The sequence below is a fragment of the Salmo salar genome, chromosome ssa28, assembly GCF_905237065.1.
Source record: "Salmo salar chromosome ssa28, Ssal_v3.1, whole genome shotgun sequence".
In the NCBI taxonomy this organism is placed as follows: domain Eukaryota; kingdom Metazoa; phylum Chordata; class Actinopteri; order Salmoniformes; family Salmonidae; genus Salmo; species Salmo salar.
The window spans coordinates 16,976,129-16,996,556 of record NC_059469.1 but is presented as its reverse complement, the minus strand read 5'-3'; the positions used below and the strand labels follow the sequence as shown (position 1 = coordinate 16,996,556).

Below are 20,428 nucleotides of genomic sequence, written 5' to 3'. Positions count from 1 at the left end.
TTGAAATATTTTTAAAAGTTGTTGCTTTCTCAGATCTGTATTCAAATAGTTATCTCCAACGGAACTGTTTGTTCCATCAAAAATAGAGTTACTTTCTACAAAGCATATTTATATCCCAGGTCTGACACTGACATACACTCACACAAATACCCTACACATGTCCAACCAATCCTCCACTGACATACACAGAGACATCCAGTGTGATGTCTGACGGTATGTGTCCTATTGGGTTAACCAAATGGTCAGTGTCAGCCAGTCGTGTGTAAGCTAGGGACATGAGCCAGCCAGCTGACTCTCATTTGGGTTGAAACTTGGTTGGCTGCTCCCTCAGCTGACTCTGCACATTACTGTAACCATAGAAATAGAAGTACTAGCTCTGCACATTACTGTAACCATAGAAATATAATTATTATAACAGTATTTTCATTTAAGTCAATGTTTTCTGATGGGTGGAATGGCAGCCATATTGAATGTACCCATAGGAATAGGCAATGAAGATAAGATAAGGAAGTTATATTTCTGTGACTGTAACGCTGTCATTCTCTCTGTCGTCTAGGACCTAGGTGCCTCACCTACCTGCTGCTACTGATCCTAGATCTGTTACGCTGTCTGTCTGACTCACTGACAGACGGACTCTCTGTCATTCTCCCTCTGTCCTCTAGGTGGCTCACCTACCTGCTGCTACTGATCCTAGATCTGGTCATATGTCTGGCGGCTTGCCTGGGCCTGGCCAAGCAGTCTCGCTGGCTGCTGACCACGTGAGTAGCCTACTGCTCCTATTTCTGTTCTGTTCAATTCTTTACTATATTGCTTGGTCTGTTAATGCACTTGATTGAATTGGCTGCTGGAGATTTGCCATGCCCATTTCCAAGACCCATACATTTGTGGTTGATTGAATTGACTTGGAGTCGTGCCATAACTGCCATTTCAAGAACCCCCCCCCCCCCACAGAATTTCAAGAGTGTTACTTGACCTGTTTTATGCGTCTTACATAACTTACATGAATTACAAATGCACTTGACTGAAATAGAAAAGGGAAGCCTTTTTTCTTCCTCACGGCCCGGTCTGGAATAGCTTGAATTATTTAGTTCTTCATTTGTTTGTTGTGTGAAGCAGTTTCAAGCAGGGTTAGGGAAGCAGGAGAGCAACCAACTTTTTGAAGGGATATGTTGAAGCGAGAGAATTTCTATCTATATAAAATAATTACTAAATGTACATCTTCACACACATACAACCTCCCATCTCATCTCAGTATCTATAGTCATCAATAACGATTTCCACTATAAGTACTCCAGCCCCTGCTGTACTGTGAGATGGATTCCACAGGGCATGTAATGCATCACTCTGTGCACACACACACACACATACTCACACGCACACACACACACACACACACACACACACACACACACACACACACACACACACACACACACACACACACACACACACACACACACACAGCATATAGTAAGCATGTACTCATCCAGTCCCTCTGTGCTCCATGCTCACCCAGGCGCATAGCGTCCTGTCTCTCTCCATCAGTCATTTGGGCTGAGAACCAGGCTTATATTATATCCTCAACCAACACCCCCTTAACACACACACACACTTCAATGAGTCAGTGAGTCAGGCCTCCCAGGGGAGTTTCGATTCATTCCATTCCACTAGGCTGGGCGTTTTACACATTTGAGATGAATTATAGTTGTGAAGGCCTGCTTGTGGGGTTTATGATGTGTGAACTGAGGTTCTTGTGGGCGTCAACCCCATTCTTGGTGCCCGGGGATAGAGAGAGGAGAACTTTAGGTAGCACACAACACCTATGTTTGTGGGGCCTAGCTGTGCAGAACATCCCAAATGGCACCCTATTTCCTATATACGTAGTGAAATAATAGTAGTGCATTTTAAATAATTTTACTATTCGAATAATATCATGATTTTTTTTCGGATGTCCGGATAGTCTAAAAACATGTTTTTTGTAACTTTGTTTAAACTTGGCCACTTGTTTGCTGCGCAGCCTGCCAGACTCAGAAGACACAGTACGCAATGCAGCAGGGCGGGGATGGTGGTTTTTCATTTGTACATTTTATTATTTCACCTTTATTTAACCAGGTAGGCCAGTTGAGAACAAGTTGTCATTTACAACTGCGACCTGGCAGAGATAAAGCAAAGCAGTGTGACAAAAACAACAACACAGAGTTACACATGGAATAAACAAATGTACAGTCAATAACACAATAGAAAAATCTGTATACAGCCTGTGCAAATGAAGTAAGGAGGTAAGGCAATAAATAGGCCATAGTGGCAAAGTAATTACAATTGAGCAATTAACACTGGAGTGATAGATGTGCAGATGAGGATGTGCAAGTAGAAATACTGGTGTGCAAAAGAGCAGAAAAACAAAAACAAATATGGGGATGAGGTAGATAGTTGGTTGGATGGGCTATTTACAGACGGGCTGTGTACAGTTGCAGCGATCGGTAAGCTGCTCTGACAGCTGATGCTTAAAGTTAGTGAGGGAGATATAAGTCTCCAACTTCAGTGATTTTTGCAATTCGTTCCAGTCATTGGCAGCAGAGAACTGGAAGGAAAGGCGGCCAAAGGAGGTGTTGGCTTTGGGGATGACCAGTGAAATATACCTGCTGGAGCTCGTGCTACGGGTGGGTGTTGCTATGGTGACCAGTGAGCTGAGATAAGGCGGAGCTTTACCTAGCAAAGACTTATAGATGACCTGGAGCCAGTGGGTTTGGCGACGAATATGTAGTGAGGACCAGCCAACGAGAGCATCCATGTCACAGTGGTGGGTAGTATATGGGGCTTTGGTGACAAAACGGATGGCACTGTGATAGACTGCATCCAATTTGCTGAGTAGAGTGTTGGAGGCTATTTTGTAAATTACATTCATTTTGGATTGGAGATGTTTAATATGAGTCTGGAAGGAGAGTTTACGGTCTAACCAGACACCTAGGCATTTATAGTTGTCCACATATTCTAAGTCAGAACAGTCCAGAGTAGTGATGCTAGTCGGGCGGGCGGGTGCGGGCAGCGATCGGTTGAAGAGCATGCATTTTGTTTTATTAGCATTTAAGAGCAGTTGGAGGACACGGAAGGAGTGTTGTATGGCGTTGAAGCTTGTTTGGAGGTTTGTTAACACAGTGTCCAAAGAAGGGCCAGATGTATACAGAATGGTGTCGTCTGCGTAGAGGTGGATCAAGTAATCACCTGCAGCAAGAGCGACATCATTGATATAAACAGAAAAAAAGAGTCGGCCCGAGAAGTGAACCCTGTGGCCATAGAGACTGCCAGAGGAACGGACAACAGGCCCTCCGATTTGACACACTAAACTCTATCTGAGAAGTAGTTAGTGAACCAGGCGAGGCAGTCATTAGAGAAACCAAGGCTGTTGAGTCTACCAATAAGAATACGGTGATTGACAGAGTCGAAAGCCCTGGCCAGGTCGATGAAGACGGCTGAACAATACTGTCTTTTATCGATGGCAGTTATGATATCGTTTAGGACCTTGAGACCAGCTCGGAAACCAGATTGCATAGAGAAGAAGGTACGGTGGGATTCGAAATGGTCGATGATCTGTTTATTCACTTGGCTTTCGAAGACTTTAGAAAGGCATGGCAGGATGGATATAAGTCTGTAACAGTTTGGGTCTAGAGTGTCTCCCCCATTGAAGAGGGGGATGACCGTGGCCGCTTTCCAATCTTTAGGTATCTCAGACGATACGAAAGAGAGGTTGAACAGACTAGTAATAGGGGTTGCAACAATGGCGGCGGATAATTCTAGGAAGAGAGGGTCCAGATTGTCTAGCCCTGCTGATTTGTAGGGATCCAGATTTTGCAGCTCTTTCAGAACATCTGCTGTCTGGATTTGGGTGAAGGAGAAGCTGGGGGGGCTTGGGCTAGTTGCTGCACGGGGTGCAGAGCTGTTGGCCGGGGTTGGGGTAGCCAGGTGGAAAGCATGGCCAGCCGTAGAGAAATGCTTATTGAAATTTTCGATTATCGTGGATTTATCGGTGGTGACAGTGTTTCCTAGCCTCAGTGCAGTGGGCAGCTGGGAGGAGGTGCTCTTATTCTCCATGGACTTTACAGTGTCCAATAACTTTTTGGAATTAGTGCTGCAGGATGCAAATTTCTGTTTGAATCTGACTGTGTATATTGGTTCCTAACTTCCCTGAAAAGTTGCATATCGCGGGGACTATTCGATGCTAGTGCAGTACGCCACACGATGTTTTTGTGCTGGTCAAGGGCATTCAAGTCTGGAGTGAACCAAGGGCTATATCTGTTCATAGTTCAATTTTTTTTGAATGGGGCATGCATATTTAAGATGGTGAGGGAAGCACTTTTAAAGAACAACCAGGCATCCTCTATTGACGGGATGAGGTCAATATCCTTTCAGGATACCCGGGCCAGGTCGATTAGAAAGGCCTGCTCTCAGAAGTGTTTTAGGGAGAGTTTGACAGTGATGAGGGGTGGTCGTTTGACCGTGAACCCATAAAGGACCGCAGACCCTCTCTCTCCCTCCTGTGGTGTGTGTGACACGGGAGGGAGAGAGAGAAAAAACAGCCCTGACTCACGCTAGTTAGTAAAACTTGTAAATGCCATAGGTTATCTGTGCATGTCTTTACTGCATCAACTTGATGTAAAGAAGCTAGCTAAGAAAGCCAGATGTTAGCTAGCTAGCTAGGCTTGTTGAGGCTATCTTGCTGCACTCAGCGTCCTTGTCTACACTGTAAAAAAATATCAGGTCTTTTTTACAGTAAATTACTGGCAGCACAGTAGCTAGTAAATTACTCTAGATTTACAGGACCTTTGCTGAAACACAAATTGCCATCATATTACTGGAAAACCTGACTACAGCAACATGCTGTATTTCTATCATTTACAGAGCATTACTGGAAGCACAGTGGTTAGTAAACTGTTGGAGATATACACTGCAGGCAGCTAGTGCCAACAAGGGGCAGTATTTCTGTTACATGTATTTGATATACTGTAGGTATTTCAACCATTTCAATACTTATTTTGTAGTGACGTTACGTTTGATACCAGAGGTCCAGCGCTCCAGACAAAAATGCTACACTGCGCACGCGTTATGGCATGTGTGACATCATCTATAGTAATTTAGCTGTTCTAAATTCTTTTGACCACCAGGTGCCACTAATGTGTTGACTAAAGCCTCAAGTAATGAACCTATTTTCAAACAATTTGCTGAAAATGTTCAATGCTTCAGGATGCTTTGTTTTGTAATTCAGTACTATTTTGTAATTCACTAGCCAGAACTACAATTTATGTATTTTGCAAAATTATAATTAGAATACATGTATTTAGTATTTTGTAATACAAAAATAAACTTTCAAGTAGCCCCTTTAACTAAAACAACATTCTCGGTAATGGTAACATAATCTTTTTGCTTGCTATGACTGTGATATTTTCTTTTTTATCTACCTCAGGTTAATGCACTGACTTTAAGTTGATCTGGACAATACCGTCTGCTAAATGACCAAAATGTAAATGTTAAATTAAACTAAGGTTGATAAAACAAACACATATCACAGTCATAGCAAGTAAAACATTTCTGTAACTGTTACTAAAAATGTTGTTGTAGTTAAGGACAAATTGATCTTCAAGGTATTTTATACACTGCTGAAAAAAATAAAGGGAACACTAAAATAACATATCCTAGATCTGAATGAATTAAATAATCTTATTAAATACTTTTTTCTTTACATAGTTGAATGTGCTGACAACAAAATCACACAAAAATAATAAATGGAAATCCAATATATCAACCCATGGAGGTCTGGATTTGGAGTCACACTCAAAATTAAAGTGGAAAACCATACTACAGGCTGATCCAACTTTGATGTAATGTCCTTAAAACAAGTCAAAATGAGGCTCAGTAGTGTGTGTGGCCTCCACGTGCCTGTATGGCCTCCCTACAACGCCTGGGCATGCTCCTGATGAGGTGGCGGATGGTCTCCTGAGGGATCTCCTCCCAGACCTGGACTAAAGCATCCGCCAACTCCTGGACAGTCTGTGGTGCAATGTGGTGTTGGTGGATGGAGCGAGACATGATGTCCCAGATGTGCTCAATTGGATTCAGGTCTGGGGAACGGGCGGGCCAGTCCATAGCATCAATGCCTTCCTCTTGCAGGAACTGCTGACACACTCCAGCCACATGAGGTCTAGCATTGTCTTGCATTAGGAGGAACCCAGGGCCAACCGCACCAGCATATGGTCTCACAAGGGGTCTGAGGATCTCATCTCGGTACCTAATGGCAGTCAGGCTACCTCTGGCGAGCACATGGAGGGCTGTGCGGCCCCCCAAAGAAATGCCACCCCACACCATGACTGACCCACCGCCAAACCGGTCATGCTGGAGGATGTTGCAGGCAGCAGAACGTTCTCCACGGCGTCTCCAGACTCTGTCACGTCTGTCACATGTGCTCAGTGTGAACCTGCTTTCATCTGTGAAGAGCACAGGGCGCCAGTGACGAATTTGCCAATCTTGGTGTTCTCTGGCAAATGCCAAACATCCTGCACGGTGTTGGGCTGTAAGCACAACCCCCACCTGTGGACGTCGGGCCCTCATACCACCCTCATGGAGTCTGTTTCTGACCGTTTGAGCAGACACATCTACATTTGTGGCCTGCTGGAGGTCATTTTGCAGGGCTCTGGCAGTGCTCCTCCTGCTCCTCCTTGCACAAAGGCGGAGGTAGCGGTCCTGCTGCTGGGTTGTTGCCCTCCTACGGCCTCCTCCACGTCTCCTGATATACTGGCCTGTCTCCTGGTAGCGCCTCCATGCTCTGGACACTACGCTGACAGACACAGCAAACCTTCTTGCCACAGCTGGCATTGATGTGCCATCCTGGATGAGCTGCACTACCTGAGCCACTTGTGTGGGTTGTAGACTCCGTCTCATGCTACCACTAGAGTGAAAGCACCGCCAGCATTCAAAAGTGACCAAAACATCAGCCAGGAAGCATAGGAACTGAGAAGTGGTCTGTGGTAACCACCTGCAGAACCACTCCTTTATTGGGGGTGTCTTGCTAATTGCCTATAATTTCCACCTGTTGTCTATTCCATTTGCACAACAGCATGTGAAAGTTATTGTCAATCAGTGTTGCTTCCTAAGTGGACAGTTTGATTTCACAGAAGTATGATTGACTTGGAGTTACATTGTGTTGTTTAAGTGTTCCCTTTATTTTTTGAGCAGTATATTTGTAACAACGTACCAATGATGTATCTTTGCCCATCTCTGACTAGTGCCAAGTACGTTACTGTAATATTCACAGTAACTTGCCACCAGTGTCCTGTAAATGACTGTAATATCAGAGCAAAGATAAAGCACAATACTCTAAGAAAGTAAATGCTACTGTAATATTGGTATTTAACAGTATTTTATTATAATTACATGGTCTTGGTGCATGCAAGTTTATGAATATTTGGCGTTTTATATCACAAGCACTTCGAGAGGACTAAACAAGTTAAATGCCTAGTTAAATAAAGGTTAAATAAAAATAGAAAATAGAAATAAAAACTAGGGACGTAGCAAAGCACTCAACCAGTAAAGGTTAAGCCCAACATTTGACTGTAGGGTGTCAGCAAATATAATAAAGTTTACCCTATTCATCTATGGCAAAGGTACTTATATTTTTCCCCTTTCATCTGTGTCTAGTGTTAGCTAGTTACCGGCTAGCTAGGTCTTCAGCCAGCATGGAACAAAAGAGGGGAAGTAGTTCAAAACATCCGTCAGTGCTGCTTTGAACCGCATCACAAGAGACATGCCAAACGGGAGATGTATAAAAATATATATATATCATTAATGCAATTTCAATGTTTGAGTTGCTTTGTGTATCACCAATTTTGTAGTGATGGGAAAACGAAGCTTCATGAAGTATTGAGCATTTCCAGACAAATTTGTCAATAATAGGTTATTTACGTGTGGCTTTGATCAACACATTGTACACCAGTGGCACCTGCTGGTCAAAATAATTTACAACAGCCAAATTATTATAGATGACGTCGCACACAACGTAGTGCGTGCACAGGGTAGCCTTTTTGTCTTCTACTGAAACCAATAGCAAACCAATCAGATGGTTGTTCAACAAAGCGAAGCTTCGGACGTTATTGATCACTTGCGTCTGATAAAGTGATACAAGCATCGGCACACTGCTTCGAAGTAAACTGCTTAGCGGTTTTGATGCATGCTCCGGTATAAAACGTATCACTACAAATTTGCTTGAGAGGATTTTACTGCAACACTGCTCATTACATCCAAGTTTCTTTAAATAGGAGTTTCAAAGAGCTGTCAGTCAAGGCGAGCTCATGAATATAGGCTCCCCACCCACTCAGCCTGTTTGTACATTTTCAAAATTTTTGAGCATATCAATCCCCAGAAATATTATTGTGATGTTTTTCGCTATTTTACATGGGAATCAGAATGACTGTTCAAGGCCTTTAAATATTCAAATTTTAATGATAACATATTCACTTGAAGTCTTTGGACTGAAACTGGATGTATGCAACGAGCATGTCTCAGTCACTAACAAATTCAGTCATTGTAACTCTACAATTCATGCGAAAGGCAAGGCATTCTGGGAAATATTCAAATTGTAGCAAAAGCTTTATACTTAGCAGTGTGTTAATTCAACAATATTCAATATCTATACAAGTCCACACTTTCAGTGTTAATTTCACACTGGGGAATTTGCTGTGTACAACCAGCTCACCTGCTTTTCTCTATGATTTGACTATTAGATGTTTTTAAAATAGTTTAACCATGTTAAAACGAGAGTTCAGTTCACGTAACAGGGTTTACCGTAAAATGAGGGACAGATGTAAATTAATCACTAATCACATGACAAATAATAATCTTCATAAATTACTATGTCAAAGCAGCAAAATAACTAGGGCTTTACAATGATGCTGAAACTTGGAGAATTTGGGGGATTAATTGGGGCACACGTCATAAAAACTAGATTCAAAAGTTTGTTGTTTTAGTAAATTAAGAATTTCAAATGTCATGGTATATACTTGTGTGTAGCCATGTCACATATATTATTTTATTTAACTGAGACAACGCCATTTCATTGTTAAAATTTGAATACTGACATCCGTTCAGATATTTGAATATTCAAATAACCGTGCCTGCCCAGCCCTATGCACTATATAGAGAATAGGGTACCATTAGGACACAACCCAGAGCTGCCCTCTCTCTGTGTTGGTGTGTGTGTGCATCAGGCTTTATGTTTATGTCTTGTTGTTTATGTATCTGTCTGTGCATGTAATGAACCACCCAGGCTTCATCTGCCACTGCCCCCAGTCCCTGCTCCTTCTCATAGATCAGTGATCTGCCTGCCTGAGCACAAAAGCCAATGGTAGCTTGCTTGATTTGCAGCTGACTTGGCGGCCCGGGGTGGCCTGTCCTTACGTGGAGTGGTGTAGTGTTGTGTGTTCAATAAAGGCACGCTGGGTTATTATTCCTGCCGACTGGGGGGACACACACACACACACACACACACACACACACACACACACACACACACACACACACACACACACACACTCTCTCTGTCTCTCGCTCACTTTAATTGAGGCCTCCATGGCCCAGTGGACCCACATAACCACTCATTAAGCACTTACAGTACAGTAGGGCAGAGCGGGCACCTATCCTTCCACACGACGGACTTCAACCACCCACCGTAGTTCCCAGAGGTCATACACACACACAGCCTGGGTAGCCCCCCAGAGCCCACACATGTGTGCAAGCACACACCCACAAATCAGAGAACACACACCGCTGTTATGTTCTTGAGGAAGACCATTGATTATGGATTTTATTGCACATATATTCAAGTTTTCTCATGGGATATACAGTATATGGCTGTCAAAGCTGCATATTCTCAACTCACAAATAATACTACTACTGTTAATAATTAACTCCTTTATCATTCTGACTGTGCTCACAAACTGTCCTGACAGACAAAGACCCTGGCTTCTCTTCTCACATGTCAATGCAAACACAGGAAGCGAGAGGACAGGTGTGTGAGAGAGAGAAGGGTCGTACAGCGGTGGGAACTCACAAAGCCAATTATGCTGCCAGTTGTGAATTGGATTAGTGGAAGAGCTGTGATGTGTTATGACCTGAATGATGCACCCCACACACACACGCACACACATACAGACATACACTCACACACGGATCTGAGAGACAAATAGGCTCATCGTATTCCTAACCACTTACTGCACACATTCATATTGAATGTGATGAGAGAGTGTCACGTCCTGACCAGTAAGGGGGTTATTTGTTATTGTAGTTTGGTCAGGACGTGGCAGGGGGGTGTTTGTTTTATGTGGTTCGGGGTTTGTTGGGATATGTGTTTATGTAGAGGGGTGTTTGTTTAGAGTATTCCGGGGTCTTTGGTTATGTTCTATGTTTTGTATTTCTATGCTCTGTCTATGTTGTGTATTTCTTTGTGTTGGCCTGGTATGGCTCTCAATCAGGAACAGCTGTACATCGTTGTTGCTGATTGGGAGTCATACTTAGGTAGCCCTGTTTTCACCTGTCATTTGTGGGAAGTTGTTTTTGCACTGCTGTGTGTGTGTAGCCTGCATTACTGTTCGCGCGTTCGTTTTGTTGTTTTGTTATTAAGTGTTCTAATAAAAGTTAAAATGAGCACTCAACCCGCTGCGCCTTGGTCCACTATATACGATGACCGTTACAGAGAGGTGGCTGGACAACTCAACACTAGTTAACTTCCTTTTCTTGGAAATATTGTGGTAATTTATGATTGGACCCAATGAGTATTGATCCCCTTGCATGCATATATAGATGATGTGAAATAGCTAGCTAGCTAGCGGTGCATGTAGAGCAGTATTCAATTGGTGATGTCACTCGCTCGAAAGCAATGCATGTCTGTCCACAGGGGGGATGGTTAGAAGAGAGCAGGAAGGATGAACGTTCCATTGCCTGCATCATGTACTCGTAAAGAGGCTGTTATCGACTGGAGGACAACAGAGATGACGCACCCTGACATCTCTCCTCCTGTTCATACACTGTTCACTACAGAGCATTCTCAGTCTCCAGAGAGAGGACCTTTGACCTTTTTGTTGTATGACTGACGAGGCAGAATGACAGTCTACTCAGATAATGACATCCTTGATGACCACAGATTTCTAATGTTTTGTGGCCAGTGTTATAGTTATTCTAGTGTGTTATTAACAGTGTTATAATACCCACAATTCTGTCTCTCTGTGTGTCCCTGCAGGATGATGGTGTTTGGGGTGCTGACGTTGATCCTGAGCTGGGCGTCTCTGGGAGTTGACCTTGCCACAGCTGTGGTGAGTGACTGTGACTCCAAGGCCTGTGTCCCAAATGGAACCGTATACAGTGCATTCGGAAAGTATTCAGACCCCTTGACTTTTTCCACATTTTATTATCAAATTTATTTATAAAGCCATTTTTACATTAGCCGATGTCACAAAGTGTTATACAGAAACCCAGCCTAAAACCCCAAACCGCAAGCAATGCAGATGTAGAAGAACGGTGACAAGGAAAAACTCCCTAGAAATGCAGGAACCAAGGAAGAAACCTAGAGAGGAACCAGGCTCTGAGGGGTAGCCAGTCCTCTTCTGGCTGTGCCGGGTTGAGATTATAACAGTACATGGCCAAGATGTTCAAATGTTCATAGATGACCAGCAGGGTCAAATAATAATAATAATCACAGTGGTTGTAGAGGGTGCAACAGGTCAGCACCTCATGAGTAAATGTCAGTTGGCTTTTCATAGCCGAGCATTCAGAGTTAGAAACAGCAGGTGCGGTAGAGAGAGAGAGTCGAAAACAGCAGGTCCGGGACAAGGTAGCACGTCCTGTGAAAAGGTCAGGATTTCATAGCCAGAGGCAGAACAGTTGAAACTGGAGCAGCAGCACAACCAGGTGGACTGGGGACAGCAAGTAGTCATCAGGCCAGGTAGTACTGAGGCATGGACCCAGGGCTCAGGTCCTCCGGGAGGGGAGGGAGAGGGAGAGAGAGAGAATTAGAGGGAGCATACTTAAATTCACACTGGACACCGGATAAGACAGGAGAAATACTCCAGATATAACAGACTGTACACTAGCCCCTCGACACAAACTATTGCAGCATAAATACTGGAGCCTGAGACAGGAGGAGTCGGGAGACACTGTAGCCCCGTCCGACAATACCCCCGGACAGAGCCAACCAGAAAGAATATAACCCCACCCACTTCGCCAAAGCACAGCCCCAAACCACTAGAGGGATATCTTCAACCACCAACTTACTACCCTGAGACAAGGCTGAGTATAGCCAAAGAAGATCTACCCCATGGCCGGGCGGCCAGCTCTAGGAAGAATCTTGGTGGTTCCAAACATCTTCCATTTAAAAATGATGGAGGCCGCTGTTCTTGGGGACCTTCAATGCTGCAGACATTTTTTGGTACCCTTCCCCAGATCTGTGCCTCGACACAATCCTGTCTCGGAACTCTACGGACAATTCCTTCGACCTCATGGCTTGGTTTTTCCTCTGATAAATGACCTTATATAGACAGGTGTCCAATGAATTGAATTGAACACAGGTGGACTCCAATCAAGTTGTAGAAACATCTCAAGGAAGATCAATGGAAACAGGATGCACTTGAGTTCAATTTCGAGTCTCATAGCAAAGGGTCTGAATACTTATGTAAATAAGGTATTTCTGTTTTCAAAAATGTCTAAAAACCTGTTGTTGCTTTGTCATTATGGGGTATTGGGTGTAGATTGATTAGGACATTTTTCTATTTAATCAATTTTAGAATAAGGCTATAACGAAACAAAACGTGGAAAAGATCAAGGGGACTGAATACTTTACTTTTTTACTGTATATATATGTGGATATATATATATACACAGTACCAGTCAAAAGTTTGGATACAACTACTCATTCAAGAGTTTTTCTTTATTTTTACTGTAACACACATGGAATCATGTAGTAACCAAAATAGTGTTAAACAAATCAAAATGTATTTTAGATTTTAGATTCTTCAAAGTAGCCACCCTTTGCCTTGATGACAGCTTTGCACACTCTTGGCATTCACTCAACCAGCTTCATGAGGAATTGCTTTTCCAACAGTCTTGAAGGAGTTCCCACATATGCTGAGCACTTGTTGGCTGCTTTTCCTTCACTCTGTGGTCCAACTCATCCCAAACCATCTCAATTGGGTTGAGGTCGGGTGATTGTGAAGGCCAGGTCATCTGATGCAGCACTCTATTACTCTCCTTGGTCAAATAGCCCTTACACGGACAGATTTCCACCTGTACAATATCTATTGCTTGTGTTTCTTGGCCCAAGCAAGTCTCTTCTTATTATTGGTGTCCTTTAGTAGTGGTTTCTTTGCAGCAATTCGACCATGAAGGCCTGATTCACACAGTCTCCTCTAAACAATTGATGTTGAGATGTGTCTGTTACTTGAACTCTGAAGCATTTATTTGGGCTACAATCTGAGGGGCAGTTAACTCTAATGAACTTATCCTCTGCAGCAAAGGTAACTCTGGATCTTCCTTTCCTGGGGTGGTTTTTGTTTTTTGCGAACTGCACTTGAAGGATCATTTAAATTGCTATACTTCATTAAGTAGTACCCGCAAAACACCAGTCTCAACGTCAACAGTGAAGAGGCGACTCCGGGATGCTGGCCTTCTAGGCAGAGTTGCAAAGACTGGCCAATAAAAAGAAAAGATTTAGATGGGCAAAAGAACACAGACACTGGACAGAGGAACTCTGCCTTGAAGGCCAGCATCCCGAAGTCGCCTCTTCACTGTTGATGTTGAGACTGGTGTTTTACTGGTACTATTTAATGAAGCTGTGAGTTGAGGACTTGTGAGGCGTCTGTTTCTCAAACTAGACACCTTAATGTACTTGTCCTCTTGCTCAGTTGTGCACCGGGGCCTCCCACTCCTCTTTCTATTCTGGTTAGAGCCAGTTTGTGCTGTTCTGTGGAGGTAGTAGTTCACAGCATTGTACGAGATCTTCAGTTTCTTGCCAATTTCTCGCATGGAATAGTCTTAATTTCTCAGAACAAGAATAGACTGACGAGTTTCAGAAGAAAGTTATTTGTTTCTGGCCATTTTGAGCCTGTAATTAAACCCACAAATGCTGATGCTCCAGATACTCAACTAGTCTAAAGAAGGCCAGTTTTATTGCTTCTTTAATCAAAACAACAGTTTTCAGCTGTGCTAACATAATTGCAAAAGGGTTTTTTAATGATCAATTAGCCTTTTAAAATGATAAGCTTGGATTAGCTAACACAACGTGCCATTGGAACACAGGAGTGATGGTTGCTGATAATGGGCCTATGTAGATATACCATAAAAAGATCTGCCGTTTCCAGCTACAATAGTCATTTACAACATTAACAATGTCTACACTGTATTTCTGATCAATTTTATGTAATTTTAATGGACAAAAATGTGCTTTTCTTTCAAAACAAGGAAGTTTCTAAGTGACCCCAAACTTTTGAATGGTAGTGTCATAGATGAATAGGGTAAACTTTAGTTATATTTGCTGACAGTCAAATTTTTGCACCAGTAGAGAACTATCTACTATCTAGCCCCTCTGCGAACACGCATTCTCCGATGTTGGTTACAAGGTGGTAAATTAGTTAAGAGAATATCATGTTACCATTGGTGTATTCAAATGAGAGTTAAGGTGATGACACTTTGCCCCCTTAATCATGAATCCAAGTGTTTGACATTATCAAACTTTATCAATATAGAAGCAACAGTCATTTTTCATATTTTGATCTGGTTTCCTTCAAATGTCATCCAATTTCATGAAAAACATGATTTTGACTGTTCACCTTTTAAAGTAAACAATAGGTTGTTTGTGACCCAACGGGCTGGTTTAAAATAACCCATATTGTGTTACGTCCAATATTTACCAAAATTGGGTTGTTTTTCATCCAGCATTTTTTTTTTTATGTATGTGCAGGTAACTGTCTCCCAAGTGGCGCAGCAGTCTAAGGCACCGCTACAGCCTGGGGTTTGAGCTCCATAGAGGCCCACAGTGAAGGTGCCATAATACCCATAAAACCTAGCAGTCAAACAGGGAAATGGTTCCAGTAGTTTTTTCACCATTCATTTTAGAAACTTAAACTTAAAATAAGGGCTGTGTTTCTGTAGGCTTTCCCTGGCGTGGCGTTTTGATAACCATGTAAATCTCTCTCAGACAAGGTGACTTTAATCAATATATTCAGCTCTATTTACTCTCAGATCCGAAAATGCTAATTGGCATCAAAGTAGACATCATGCAAGACTACAAATCCCTGCAAGCTCCTGCACATCATCTCTAGCTGACACTTTTGCTAACAGATATTATGTCAATTTAAAACTTGCACAAGAGACTCCACAGAATTGTCAATTTAAAGAAATATTGCCAATTTATTCATTACGAAATGTAGCTAACATTTGATAGTTCATCCAGAGATTCTTACCTTTGCCTTGATTCGGCAGTCTTGTCCACATCATCATGGCATTTGTAGTTATGATAGCCACATTAGCAGCTAATTAGCGTTTCATTTTTGGCGGGTAAATATAATATATATTGATAAAACTCACATTTACACGGTTATCAAAACGTCAAGCCAGGGTAAGCCTACATTAAACACAACCCTTATTTTAAGTGTTTCTAAAATCCCCTATGGTAAAACTGAATGGTGGGATAACGATTGGAACCATTTTCTTGTTTGACCGCTAGTTTTTATGTGTATTATGACTCATACTGTGGTACTCTATTGGGCAGGGGTGGGCTTTCTTTTGCTCATCGCACTCTAGCAACTCCTTGTGGTGGCCCGGGCGCCTGCAAGCTGACAACAGTAGTCAGTTTCCTCTGAAACATTGGTGCGGCTGGCTTCCGGGATAAGCAAGTGTGTTAAGAAGTAGCGCGGCTTGGCGGGTCATGATTTGGAGGACGCATGTCTAAACCTTCACCTCTCCCGAGCCCGTTGGGGAGTTGCAGCAATGAGACAAGATTGTAACTACCAATTGGGGAGAAAATGGGGTAAAAAATTGTATTAATAAAAGATAAAGGAAATACCAACGTACAGTTGAAATCGGAAGTGAACATACACCTTAGCCAAATACGTTAGATTCAGTTTTTCACAATTCCTGACATTTAATCAGAGTAAAAATTCCCTGTCTTAGGTCAGTTAGGATCACCACTTTATTTTAAGAATGTGAAATGTCAGAATAATAGTAGAGTGATTTATTTCAGATTTAATTTATTTCGTCACATTCCCAGTGGGTCAGAAGTTTACATACACTCAATTAGTATTTGGCAGCATTGCCTTTTAATTGTTTAACTTGGGTCAAACGCTTCAGGTAGCCTTCCACAAGCTTCCCACAATAAGTTGGGTGAATTTTGGTGTAACTGAGTCAGGTTTGTAGGCCTCCTTGCTCGCACCTGATTTTTCTGTTCTTCCCACACATTTTCTATTGGATTGAGGTCAGGGCTTTGTGATGGCCACTCCAATACATTGACTTTGTTGTCCTTAAGCCATTTTGCCACAACTTTATAAGTATGCTTGGGGATATTGTCCATTTGGAAGACCCATTTGCAACCAAGCTTTAACTTCTGGAGATGTTGCTTCAATATATCCACATAATGTTCCTTCCTCATGATGCCATCTATTTTGTGAAGTGCATCAGTCCTTCCTGCAGCAAAGCACCCCCACAACATGATGCTGCCACCCCCGTGCTTCACGGTTGGGATGGTGTTCTTCGGCTTGCAATCATCCCCCTTTTTCCTCCAAACATAATGATGCTCATTATGGCCAAACAGTTCCACTTTTGTTACATCAGACCAGAGGACATTTCTCCAGAATCCACAATCTTTGTCCCCATATGCAGTTGCAAACCATAGTCTGGCTTTTTTAAGGCGGTTTTGGAGCAGTCACTTCTTCCTTGCTGAGCGGCCTTTCAGGTTATGTCGATATAGGGCTCGTTTTACTGTGGAAATAGATATTTTTTAAACCTGTTTCCTCCAGCATCTTCACAATGTCCTTTGCTGTTGTTCTGGGATTGATTTGCACTTTTTGCACCAAAGTACGTTCATCTCTAGGAGACAGAACGCTTCTCCTTCCTAAGAGGTATGACGGCTGTGTGGTCCCATGGTGTTTATACTTGCATACTATTGTTTGTACAGATGAACGTAGCACCTTCATGCGTTTGGAAATTGCTCCCTGGGATGAACCAGGATTGTGGAGGTCTTGGCTGATTTCTTTTGATTTTCTCATGATGTCAAGCAAAGAGGCACTGAGTTTGAAGGTAGGCCTTGAAATATATCCACAGGTACACCTCCAATTGACTCAAATGATGTCATTTAGCCTGTCAAAAGCTTCTAAAGCCATGACATCATTTTCTGAAATTTTCCAAGCTGTTTAAAGGCACAGTCAACTTAGTGTATGTAAACCTCTGACCCACTGGAATTGTGATACAGTGAATTATAAGTGAAATAATCTGTCTGTAAACATGTTGGAAAAATGGCTTGTGTCATGCACAAAGTAGATGTCCTCACCGACTTGCCAAAACTATAGTTTGTTAACAAGAAATTTGTGGAGTGGTTGAAAAGCGAGTTTTAATGACTCCAATCTAAGTGTATGTAAACTTCCAACCTCAACTGTAAATGTCTTAATAGGGTGTTGGGCCACCACGAGCCAGAACAGTTTCAATGCACCTTGGCATAGATTCTACAAGTGTCTGGAACTCTATTGTGTTGACTGAGCGAGCCATGGCATATGGTTCACATCGTTTTCATGCTCATCAAACCATTCAGAGAGCATTCATGCCTTGTGGACGGGGTCATTTTCATCCTATGGGGGCATAGCCATGGTAGCCAAAATAATGGCCTGCCCAGCATTTTTAAACATGAATCTAAGCAGGATCCACACCTGTGTGGAAGCACCTGCTTTCAATATACTTTGTCTCCCTCATTTACTCAAGTGGTTCCATTATTTTGGCAGTTATGATATGATAATGGGCCTACATATACAGCAGGCTTCACTCTGTCCAACTTGTTAACAGTCATCGAACAAAATCTATGTATAGAGGACCATGTTTTGCCCCGATGGGCCCTGATCAAAAGTTGTGCACTATGTAGGGAATAGGGTGCCATTTCGGAAACAACTCAGGACCGTGTCTATGTCCATGTCCAACTGTTACTGTTACTGTGCTAATCAATTCTTACCATGACTGACAGCTATGACGAGTTGCTTTGGGGGCCATGATTGTTCACACTCACTTTGAAAGTGTTCTTAAAGAGTGCGTGTGTGTCTTTGTGTGCATGTGTGAGTCTGAGAGAAATCACATGAAATAGCTTTCCGTCATATCCTTAGGGATATGCCTTCATATATGCTCTGAATACATAACCATAACGTGTTAACATAAAGCCATATTGCATTTACATAAACAAGTACTACTGCTGTCTAAAAAGGTATCATTGGATGCCTGTGTCTTAAATCAGATTAAACCAGGTATGAAAAGATATTGAGGAGAACGAGTTAGAGAGAGAAAAGGGCAACAGGAAATGGAGGAGAAACCAGGTTACATTTAGTTACCAGAGGTTTGAAATCTGAAGGATATTGGTGCCTACCGTTGTTTCATCCTTCATCCTCCTGGGAACTAGTCTCTCTCTCTCCTGAAAGTTTTGATCAACACTACCTATCAGCTGTGAATTAACTAAATATAACTCAACCCCATAACTACTGCTAAACAGCTGTTACAGTAACCAGTAAACCAGATCATGAGTCATCATTATAAAACTATAAAACTTATATAACTGGTCAATGATGTTCTGTCAGGGATTATGTGATGAATGATGGTCCTATTCTGGTCTTGAAATTCTATCACATCTCAAATGAGAGTGATTGCTCATATGACTGTATCTCTGTTTATATCCTGGAGAATCTGAATGCATGTGAATCTCTGGTTTGAATACAGGAAGATGAATAGATGCTGCTGTGTTTGAGTCACCACATGCCTAAGGCTCGTCGTGTTCCCTTTCTCTTCAGTTTGTTTTTGTTGTTCCCCCCAGATTTGACTTGGGGCTGTGGATCATGGAAAATGCATAGTGCATAAGCCAAAGGGCTAGTTGCTGAACGCAGGCTACAACAGAACTGAAAAATTCCAAGTCAATATTGCATGTTTTATTTTAGGCTGTAGTTTAGGTTGAGACTTCAAGGCTGGGTTTAATCATACACGCACGCACGCACGCACGCACGCACGCACGCACGCACGCACGCACGCACGCACGCACACACACACACACACACACACACACACACACACACACACACACACACACACACACACACAGAGCTCATTTAACAGGGCCACACCATGCAGCCAGGCCTGGAAACAGCAGCTCATAGCTTTCTATGAGATCTACAGTACCTACTCTGCTTCCTCTCAATGAGGTGTTAGTGTACACTGCTGCTACTCGCTGTTTATTATCTATGCATAGTCACTTCACCTCTACCTACAAATTACCTCAACTAACCTGTACCCCCTGCACTGACTCGGTACCAGTACCCCCTGTATATAGCCTCGTTATTGTTATGTTCTTGTGTTACTTTTTATAATAATTATTTTAGTATTTTTGTTTATTTTGAAAATATTTTCTTAACTCTTCCTGAACTGCACTGTTGGTTAAGGGCCTGTAAGTAAGCATTTCACGGTAAGGTCTACACTTGTGGTATTTCGGCGCATGTGACAAATAAAGTTTGATTTGATTATAGCCGGTTGTGATACACACGCATGCGCACACGCTCCCAGGCACAGAGAAGGATTATATAGTAGATACTATAGCATTCACAAATCTAGGATCAGGCCCCCCTTGACCATGTAATCATGCATACCCCCCTCTCTTGGAATGGAAGAATGGAATGAATCTATCTGACCATCTTGGAACAAACAATGTGAAGAGAATGGTGTAGAATCAGGAAGTGGCACACTATAGAGCACCCCTGTGATTTGTTCCAAACATAAGCATCCTGACCTCAGTTTGCCTCTAAGCAAACCAGTCTTGTGCTTATAGGCCCAAAAAAGTGTGTGTGTGTGTGTGTGTGTGTGTGTGTGTGTGTTTAACTATTCTTGTGAAGTCCCCACAAGAATAGTAAACAAACAAAAAGTTGACCAGCAAGGTCAACTGTTATTTCTAGGGGGTTTAGGATTAAGGTTAGAATTAGTGTTAGGGTTAGAATGACTTTAAGGGTCACTGTTAGGAGTTAGGTTTAGTTTAAGGGTTAGGAGCTAGGGTTAGGATTAGGTTTTTGGTTGAAATGTTAGGGTTTAGGTTAGGGTAGGAGTAGGGGTTAGGGAAAATAGGATTTTGAATGGGACTGAATTGTGTGTCCCCACAAGGTTAGCTGTACAC

The 20,428-nt window shown here is 42.5% G+C and overlaps 1 protein-coding gene across 2 annotated transcripts in view; it reads left to right on the top strand.

The window, feature by feature from the left end:
• ttyh2 (tweety family member 2) overlaps positions 1–20,428 on the top strand; it is a 115,462-nt gene that overhangs the window by 70,997 nt on the left and 24,037 nt on the right. For both annotated transcript variants that reach the window (XM_014179817.2, XM_014179816.2), the window contains exons 5-6: positions 663–758; positions 11,279–11,351. In XM_014179817.2, coding sequence (XP_014035292.1) covers positions 663–758; positions 11,279–11,351 — 169 coding nt within the window. The remainder of the gene's footprint in view (positions 1–662; positions 759–11,278; positions 11,352–20,428) is intronic.